Below are 10789 nucleotides of genomic sequence, written 5' to 3'. Positions count from 1 at the left end.
TTTATTTATGTTGATTATTTATGCTACGTCTGGAATGATTATGCAGGTTGGCACATTCTATATCTATTCTACCAACTTTATATGTTGACATACGATCTGTTAATATGTCGGTACCAAATTTTTACATAGGTACATACATTTCTGGCATATCTGCTTCACAAAATAATTGTGAAACTGAAGGAAGTTATTGAGGCATAATGATAAAACAAGAACTTTATGCACAATGAACACTGACAAAACATATATATCAAGAGAAAAGTCTACAGTATTAGATTCCACGAGCGAGCCTTTTTAGTCTTCTTCCACTTCCAACAATAACTACTTGTAGTACAATACTGTTTGACTAAACAGAATCGAATGCAAACAGTCTGTACAACTCTCTTTGCATATATTATCTTAGCCACATGAAAAGTTTACCTAAGTGAATGTTGCTCAAGAAAAATAACCAGGCTGTATTGCTAGCAGGAAAATACAATGCGAACAGCATAGATATTTTTGTGCGCAGCACAGTGTGTCCACCATCAGTGCTGGTGTGCAATTCTTTATTTGGAGTGAAAATATAATACATACTCCAAGTATTGAAATACACGCCATCGTGTTGGGATTCAATATTTTGACATTAATTATGTCATCATCATTCCTGATGATGACATAATTAATGTCGAAATATTGAATCCCAACACGATGGCGTGTATTTCAATACTTGGAGTATGTATTATACTTTCTTATCTGAGATTAATCAGTGGACCTTTCGGTTTTTTAATAACACAATGAATATGAAAGTATTTCTTTTTTTTAGTTCCTTTGTGACCTTAGGTCACAGGGAACTAATGTAATGGTTCACATGTAAAATGTGTGTATGAGATGTGACACCAGAAGAGGTCAGCATATTTGTAAACAAATAGGCTCCGAAATGGTGCATAGCGGCAGGTATACATTGTGCTCGATAGTTGCTGGTGAACATGCAATTGTGCAAGAAATGTTTGTTTTTTCGGTTAGATGAAAAATGTAAGCTGTAGGCGATAAAACATATACCCCCTACCACCAGTTTTGAGTCGTTTTTTAGTCGAAAATTTGATTTGCGCATGCGTCGGGTCAAACTTTCCCGACATTTTGTTTCCGTCGCGAGCTGCCTAGAAAAGTTCTTTATGTTGTTTTCGCGACTGTCGGTAAACATTGAGCAAACTGAGATAGTTGTGGCATATCGGCCACTTACTTGTGCTATTATTTGAAGGTGTTCTGTGTGTTCTATTAGTGTTTTAGTATACATTAACGGCTAAGATTGACGGACCTGGTGTACCTAGGCCTAGCCTAGACACATATGTAATGTAGGCTTCTCTTTGGGCGACACCGTCGGACCTGGTGTAGGCCTAAACACATCTGATATACTATACCGTTAGGCCTACGTGAAGTAGGTTTCTTGGCCTACCACCAGCCTACCGTCAAGCAATAAAAATCAACATTTGTGGAATTATTTTCCAAGAAATATGGTTAAAAATTCTGGACACATAAATATGCAGCAAGTGATGGACGGACGAACCTAAAAGGGTTGGCGGGGGGAGGGAGTTCATCAAATGATGTTTGGGAAAATAATGGTTAGATAATACAGCATCTGATGGACAGTCGCGGGTGGGGGAGAACCTTAAAATTATGGACACATAAATTTACAGCATGTGATGGACTGACCGTCTATACACATATACAGCATGTGATGGTGGCATGTATCTGACGGACAGTCCCGGGTGGTGGAGAACCTTAAAATTATGGACACATAAATTTACAGCAGAGTGTAATGTAGTATTACGGTTCAATGGTATTAACTTGCATAACCGTTGGAATCGATACCCTTCACCTGATAAATGCCTTAAATTGGTTTGACAGTTTTAATGGTCAACTTGAGTATACAGATAATCTAATAATATAACTGGACATTGTATAACTTTACCCTAGTCAGTTGGACTTGGCCTTTCTCACACTATGAATCTATGATTGTCAGTTTTGAGCCTAAGCTCTGAAGTTTGTGATGCATCTTAATAATAGCAGTTTTTTGGTAAACAAGTTACTAAATCATAGAGAAAGAATTTCTCGATGATCCAATCAGAAACTCTAAAAGTATGGGGTGACTTTTTACTTGAGACACACCCCCATTACCTAAAGTATAATAGGCAAACACCCCCATATCACTGAGTCAGTGATCAGTAGTCAGTAGTCAGTAGTTAAATTCAGTAATTAGGAGTACACAGAAGAAAAGTACAGAGCCGAGCTGACTCCACTCTAAAAGGGTTCTCTAACATCTGAAACCTGGAGTTTAGCTGATTGTAACCAACGTACAGTTTGTGTGAATAAAATTTTGCAGTGAACTAAAAGGAACTGTGCATACTACTCATTCAAAGTCACCAGCAACTAACCGATATTTAACATGGTGCAAGACCTTAATCATTGATTTCACGGTACCTCCTCTCCAAAGCTGAGCACATATCGCCAAACATGGAAGACACACTAAACGATACCCGAATTGCGGTTAAGCAGATTCTTGGTCCTGTCTGGATGACTAGAATGGAACTGAATTAAATTTTTTCTTCATATACTGCAACTAACTAACAAGAATTGAAGCCCATGAGAAGTAAAACAAAACAACAGGCATCCACATTACAGAAAGTGAACTGAAACGAGAAAAAAAAATAATCGGATTTGTGACAAGCTGACCAATGAACACCATGTTCGGATTCGAGACAAGCCGACAGATGACAAAGTTATTAGGATTCGAGACAAGCCGACAGATGACCGAAAGTTATTAGGATTCGAGACAAGCCGACTTCACTTGGACTTCACCCCATGACGATGGAAAACACTCTATACTTTTGAACTTTAGTACTAACTGAACTTTTGTTTGCATGGAATTTGCATTTTGTTTATCAAGAATGAAGTAAATGGGTAAGTTGAATACATTGTTAAATTCCATCATTGTGAGAAAGAGTTTGTTTATATTTTTAACCCTCATTAAAAATTGGTTTTAATTTAATAATTATTTTTTTCACATTAATTTGATTTTATTACATCAACCACGTTTTTTTGTAGTACGCAATCTTTTTTTCAAACAAGTTAAGGTCATAAAATAGCAAAATGTTAATCATTAATGCAAGCACATTTTAATCGATACCTGATTGATTTTAGATATGAAACATCAATAATATAGTAATTATTCAGCACAGATTAGGTTAACGGACTGTTGATTTTGCAGAATCGTACATGTATACCAATTTGTATAACCAATTTCAATTGCTCATAGCCAGGGAATTTTTGAGGTTATTAAAGCTAAAATGATAATTGATATAAATAAATTCATTGAATAATTTAATTAATTTACTGGCCAGAAGTTTTTTAAATTATAAAATGTTTAATTGATGTGACTTGAACGTGTAGAGGAAAAAAAATCTTCGATTATAAATTGTGATGATAACCATTCACTTACTAATTGCATCACTCGCAAACGCACTTCAAAATTCGAGAACGTTGAATTTTATTTACTTATTCCCAAATTTAATTTATCTTGTAAACATGGAATTATACTGAAATCTTGAAATTAATACGAATATTGAATTTAAATATTGAGAACTTAAAATTATATTGTGTGAATACACAGCATAATGATTTAAGTACGAATTATATTGACATGTTGTCTAATGATTTAAATTGTGTTTATAATTTTATGACGAGGAATACAACAATTTTGTTTATGATTTAAATGTACCGTAATGAAGCGATTAATGAATTATTGAATAATCCAAGCTTATATTGCAACACTAAATGAACAAGCTTATTACTTGTTGAGTTGTTAATGCCATGCAAGTTTAATGAAAGATATGTAATATGAGGATAAATTCGTCAGTTTAAATGAATACTGAATATAAGTACATATGGGTACAAATAATCCAAATTTACATAATATTACTTGTAATGAAATGCTTGGATAAATGTATGATAAAGGTATACTAATAAATGATTATGAAATACGTGATGACATTAAACGATAACGAGTTAAAGTGAATATTGTCTATTGCTAGTAAACACGACTAGATGAATTCAGGTCTACGTGTAATAGAAGCAATTGATTTTTTAGGAAATAAGTAAGTAAATAATGTTTATTTAAATAAAAGTTAATTTAAGTTCCTCCTTATAAAGTTATTTTACTTTTAAATATTTTCGTACATTACGCCGGATATGGCAAGACTTAAATACAATCTAATGTTAAATCGATGACTAAGACACATGCAAAAAAAACCATATTAGATTGATTAACCTCGAAAATCAAAAATGTTATTCATTTGTATTTTTTAAGAAAAAAATGGAGAGAAAGAGAGAGTGAATATGAGTAAATGATGGAAATTGACACGTATTCATCTTGAAAAACTTGTATTATATGCTATGATTTTTTATGTTTAACGATTTAATTTTTTTTTAAGTGAATTTTTATATTGCTTTATGCCTACTACACATTGTAGTACATTTTACCTTTAAAAAAAAAATTAATTGAAAGGAATGTAATGTAGTATTAAGGTTCAATGGTATTAACTTGCACAACCGTTGGAATCGATACCCTTCACCTGATAACTGCCTTAAATTGGTTTGACAGTTTTAATGGTCAACTTGAGTATACAGATAATCTAATAATATAACTGGACATTGTATAACTTTACCCTAGTCAGTTGGACTTGGCCTTTCTCACACTATGAATCTATGATTGTCAGTTTTGAGCCTAAGCTCTGAAGTTTGTGATACATCTTAATAATAGCAGTTTTTTGGTAAACAAGTTACTAAATCATAGAGAAAGAATTTCTCGATGATCCAATCAGAAACTCTAAAAGTATGGGGTGACCTTTTACGTGAGACACACCCCCATTACCTAAAGTATAATAGGCAAACAGCCCCATATCACTGAGTCAGTGATCAGTAGTCAGTAGTCAGTAGTCAGTAGTTAAATTCAGTAATTAGGAGTACACAGAAGAAAAGTACAGAGCCGAGCTGACTCCACTCTAAAAGTGTTCTCTAACATCTGAAACCTAGAGTTTAGCTGATTGTAACCAACGTACAGTTTGTGTGAATAAAAGTTTGCAGTGAACTAAAAGGAACTGTGCATACTACTCATAAAAGGCGACAACAACTAACCGATATTTAACAATAGCTTCATCAAATGATGTTTGGGAAAATAATGGTTAGAAAATACAGCACCTGATGGACAGTCTCGGGTGGGGGAGAACCTTAACATTATGGACACATAAATTTATAGCATATGATGGACTAACCATCTATACACATATACAGCATGTGATTGAGGCATGTGATAGACGGACAAACGTATGCCTTTCTTCAATTAATTTCCAAAAAAATAACTTCAAAAAACTCGTGTTTTTATGGGTATTGGTAAACCACGCATACCCCGCAAACCTCCAAAAAAACACAGCAAACCCCATCCAAACTCTGTGATAATAATTGAATCACATAGTATAGGACTCAACATGGTATCTCAAAAAAAAAAAATCTGAGTTTTATGTTCGTCACAACCCATTTTTGGGGTAAAAAGGCCTTTTTTTGTATAAAAAAATTGCTAAACCCAGCAAACCCCCCAAAACACGGTGCAAACCCCATCCAAACCCTGTGATAGTGATTGAATCATGTAGTATAGGACTCAACTTGGTATCTCAAAAAAAAAAATCTGAGTTTTATGTTTGTCACAACCCATTTTTGGGGTGAAAAGGCCATTTTTTGTATTAAAAAAATTGCTAAACCCCGCAAACCCCCCAAAACACAGTGCAAACCCCATCCAAACCCTGTGATAGTGATTGAATCATGTAGTATAGGACTAACTTGGTATCTCAGTATAAAAAAAGTATAATGTTCTGTTCGTAGCAACCTACTTTTTTGGTAAAAATGCAATTTTTTAATTCAAAACATTGCTAAACCCCGCAAACCTCCAAAAACACAATGCAAACCCCATTCAAACCCTGTGATAATGATTGAATCAAATAGTATAGGACTTAACTTGGTATCTCAATAAAACAAATCATAATTTTATGTTCGTCACAACTTATTTTTGGGTTAAAAAGGCCATTTTTTGTATAAAAAAATTGCTAAACCCCGCAAACCTCCAAAAAAACACAGCAAACCCCATCCAAACCCTGTGATAGTGATTGAATCACATAGTATAGGACTCAACTTGGTATCTCAATAAAACAAATCATAATTTTATGTTCGTCACAACCTATTTTTGAGGTAAAAAGGCCATTTTTTGTATAAAAAAAATTGCTAAACCCCGCAAACCTCCAAAAAAACACAGCAAACCCCATCCAAACCCTGTGATAGTGATTGAATCACATAGTATAGGACTCAACTTAGTATCTCCATAAAAAAAATCCACAAACTCCACAAACACAGTGCAAACCCCATCCAAACCCTGTGATAGTGATTGAATCATGTAGTATAGGACTCACTTGGTATCTCAATTGTGATTCAATCATTATCACAGGGTTTGGATGGGGTTTGCACTGTATTTTGGGGGGTTTGCAGGGTTTAGCAATTTTTTTATACAAAAAATGGCCTTTTTCCCCAAAAAATAGGTGGTGACGAACATAAAATTATGACTTGTTTTATTGAGATACCAAGTTGAGTCCTATACTATGTGATTCAATCATTATCACAGGGTTTGGATGGGGTTTGCACCGTGTTTATGGAGGTTTGCGGGATTTAGCAATGTTTTTAATCAAAAAATGGCATTTTTACCCAAAAAGTAGGTTGTTATGAACAGAACATTATACTTTTTTTTTTACTGAGATACCAAGTTAGTCCTATACTACATGATTCAATCACTATCACAGGGTTTGGATGGGGTTTGCACTGTGTTTTGGGGGGTTTGCAGGGTTTAGCAATTTTTTTATACAAAAAAATGGCCTTTTTACCCCAAAAATAGGTTGTGACGAACATAAAATTAAGATTTTATTTTATTGGGATACCAAGTTGAGTCCTATACTATGTGATTCAATCACTATCACAGGGTTTGGATGGGGTTTGCACTGTGTTTTTGGAGGTTTGCGGGGTTTAGCAATTATACAAAAAATGCCATTTTTACCAAAAAAATAGGTTGTTACGAATGGAACATTGACATTTTTTTTACTTATATACCAAGTGAGTCCTATACTACATGATTTAATCACTATCACAGGGTTTGGATGGGGTTTGCACTGTGTTTTGGGGGGGTTTGCTTGTTTAGCACTTTTTTAATACAAAAAATGGCCTTTTTACCCCAAAAATGGGTTGTGACGAACATAAAACTCAGATTTTTTTTTTATTGAGATACCAAGTTGAGTCCTATACTATGTGATTCAATTATTATCACAGAGTTTGGATGGGGTTTGCTATGGTTTTTTGGAGGTTTGCGGGGTATAGGGGGTTTGCGGGGTATAGCAATATCCGTTTTGATTGCATAAATTAATTTCACAAGCTTTTATTCTCAAATATAGCGGTATCAGTATTCTTTCTATAATGGTACAAGCCACCGGGAACCAGACGTCGAACAGAAAGTTTCAACAGCCCACGTGTGTTTTGTTTCGACATCATAAATGAAGCTGCTCACGTGACCTAGGACCACACTCCCGAAAAGAAGGTTATTTATTGTTTTGAGCGAAGCGATTTCGAATAAAACGTTTCAAAATTGTTTGAGTGAAAGTAACTATGAAAATAATTATTTAAACAACCCAAACCATTGCTTGATTTTTGTAGAAAATGTAGTAGGAATTACAGTACAGCACTGTAGGCCTATAGTGAGTATAATTACAAATACTAGCCCTTCAACAAAGGCTAGGCTAATTAATTGGGCTAGGAGGAGCATGGGCCCAAGCTAGACAGACGGCGATCTGAACCTTTTGGGAGTAGGTTAACGACTGGTGTATAGGCCGCACCCCAAACTTCGAGGGGAAAATCGTGTATAAAATTTGCAGCTTATTCACCGGAAATATGGTTTATGGAGCAAAAACTTGTGTTTCTTCATGATTTTAAGGGGGAGCGGAAGAATTTGTATGAGGCTGGGCAGAAGGCCTAGCTTTAGCATGGGCGCAAGAAGTCAAGAGTGGGTGGCGCCGCGCACCTCCGCCCTGCATAACGACATCCCTGCACTTCTCAGAACCCCTTCCCCCCCCCTTTTATAAATTTCTGGATCCGCCTCTGATTTTTTTGATTCAAAATGAAAATACTGTATTACCTTACACAATCATTATTCAAAAAGATACAATCAAGTTATTGCAATTCACAAATGTACATTGATTTTTTACGTACAAAGGAACGTACGCACCCGCAGGGTTCTGGTTTGTATTAAAGAGTTTATTTACAATGACATTGGACCTATGATAGGCCTACAGTACTTCGCGATTGTGAGATATGTTACATGGGAACGAGCACCACACCAGTATTTCCTTTTTTGAGCACCGCTCTTGAATAGTACCGTACTGAATCCTCCAAATATTATTCAAGCTTTTACAGAATAAAGACATTATTTTATTTCTAAGTAAAAAGTGTTAAAAGATTGTATTTGTATATTTTATTTAGTTGATATTTATTATTTAGTTGAAAACTATATACATAACTATCCTCATATTCACTGTTATTAATGTTAATATTTTTGAGAATTAAAATTGATTTATTTTAAAAAGAAATGAAAATGTTACTTTCAACACCCTTGTAGCAGTACTACCATCTGTAAATTTGTATATAGGATCCGTGTGTAAATAATACCTTGCATTTTTAACTAATATCCCAAATTTTCCTTAAGGTCATTTGCCTTAATTCAAGTGACCACACATCATTTGGGAATGTTGATGAGTTTCCAAGGTACTAGACAAGAACAGGCAATTACTAATCCTTATTGGTCTGATAGTATGAAAGGTGATGCTATATCACATACATTTGTACTTTTACAGACACTCCTCAGTTTGTCTTCCCTGAGTACACATTACTTTCGCTTTCTATCAATTTGTATATATCAACTTGTTTCTCAAGTGTTTTTGTAAATACGCTTTTCACTTGGAATAAATTGTACAGTTCTACATATAAATTAGTGTGGTGTATTTTTATCATCTCATCGTACACTTACACTAAAGTGGTGACCTCCGACGTTTCAGTACACACTCTTTGCACCAAGTTAATAATGGAAGGACAACAGCAACAAGTTCAACAGCAACAACCTGTCGTATCTGCTTCAGATGCAGCACCGCCTGCAATATCATCAGTTTCTCTGAAACTTCCACCCTACTGGCCCAATGATCCAACATTATGGTTCACACAGGTTGAGGCACAGTTTACAACCAGGCATATCATGGTGGACGCTACGAAGTACGCGTATTTGATGGGCTCCTTGCAACCGGAGATAGCCCAAGAAGTGCGCGATCTCCTACTTCACCTGCCACAGGACATACAATTAAAGGAGGCATTAATAAAATGGACATCTGACTCCGATCAAAAGCGTCTCCGACAACTTTTGACAGCGGAGGAGTTAGGAGATCGAAAACCCTCCCAATTATATCGCAGGATGTTGCAACTGCTCGGCGACCGAACCCTTGAACCAACAATTATGAAGCGATTGTTCTTAAGTCATCTTCCAGCCAATGTTCAGTTAATTTTGGCTTCTGCAAAAGATGAGCCAGATATGCCAGGCCTAACTACACTTGCCGACAAAATATTGGAGGTATCTGCCACCTCCCCAATATCTGTGCCACCGCCGACTGTTTCTTCCGTCCACCCAGAGGAACTGCCCTCACAATCTGCCACAATTCACACACTTCAATTGCAGATTCAACAATTGACCCAAAAATTTGAATCTTGGCAAGCGGATCAACGATCTCGACCCAGAAGCGGAAGCCGAAATCGCAGTCGATCATATGGTCGCAATCGCTCTTCATCGCGCAATCGCTCTTCATGATCAGCCGTTAATAAGACGCCATCACTTTGTTGGTACCATTTGAAATTTGGTGATAATGCACGCAAATGTCTTCCGTGTTCGGGAAACACCAATGCCAACAACTAAAAGCGACGAACATTGCTGGCCATTCTGTAAGTCGCCTTTTCTTTATCATGAACAAGTTTTATAACCAACGCTTCCTCATCGACACTGGGCCAGAAGTTAGCGTTGTTCCACCAACTCGACATGAACGTAAAAACAGGCGACATGATTATAACTTAAACGCGGCTAACAATTCATCGATTGCAACATACGGACACCGTTCAATTACTCTTGATCTGGGACCTGTCTCTTATACACATCTAGATGTGTATAAGAGACAGCCATTATAGGCGCCGATTTTCTACGACATTTTGGACTCCTTGTCGACATGACTCACCATCGACTAGTGGACACAACAACCAATTTAAGTATTCAGGGTATACTTTCGAAATGCCCACCACTCAACCTTATGTTTAACACAGTTGTGGGTAAGTCCAACTTTGATAACATTCTTTCAGAGTTTCCTCCAATAACACGCCCATGTTATCAGGAGGGGTCTCTGAAACATGATGTAACCCACACATTATAACCAACGGCCCTCCAATATCTGCACGTCCCCGTCGCCTTGAGCCCGACCGTTGCAAGATCGCACAACATGAATTTGAACATATGATGCAGCTTGGTATAGTCCGCCCCTCTGACAGTAACTGGTCGTCACCCCTGCACATGGTTACAAAGAAAACCCCTGGAGATTGGCGTTCTTGTGGTGATTATCGTGCACTCAACAATGTCACTCTTCCTGAT

General features: G+C 36.3%; 1 protein-coding gene across 1 annotated transcript; it reads left to right on the top strand.

The window, feature by feature from the left end:
• Positions 1-9193: 9193 nt before the first annotated feature.
• On the top strand, positions 9194-9964 carry LOC117122750. Its single transcript, XM_033268456.1, has one exon. It carries the CDS (start codon positions 9194-9196, stop codon positions 9962-9964), a length of 771 nt encoding a protein of 256 aa, XP_033124347.1.
• Positions 9965-10789: the final 825 nt, after the last annotated feature.

The sequence above is a fragment of the Anneissia japonica genome, unplaced genomic scaffold (assembly GCF_011630105.1).
Source record: "Anneissia japonica isolate Jap-2015-1 unplaced genomic scaffold, ASM1163010v1 scaffold170_len151065_cov129, whole genome shotgun sequence".
Classification (NCBI taxonomy): Eukaryota; Metazoa; Echinodermata; class Crinoidea; order Comatulida; family Comatulidae; genus Anneissia; species Anneissia japonica.
This window is presented reverse-complemented; position numbering and strand designations above follow the sequence as displayed.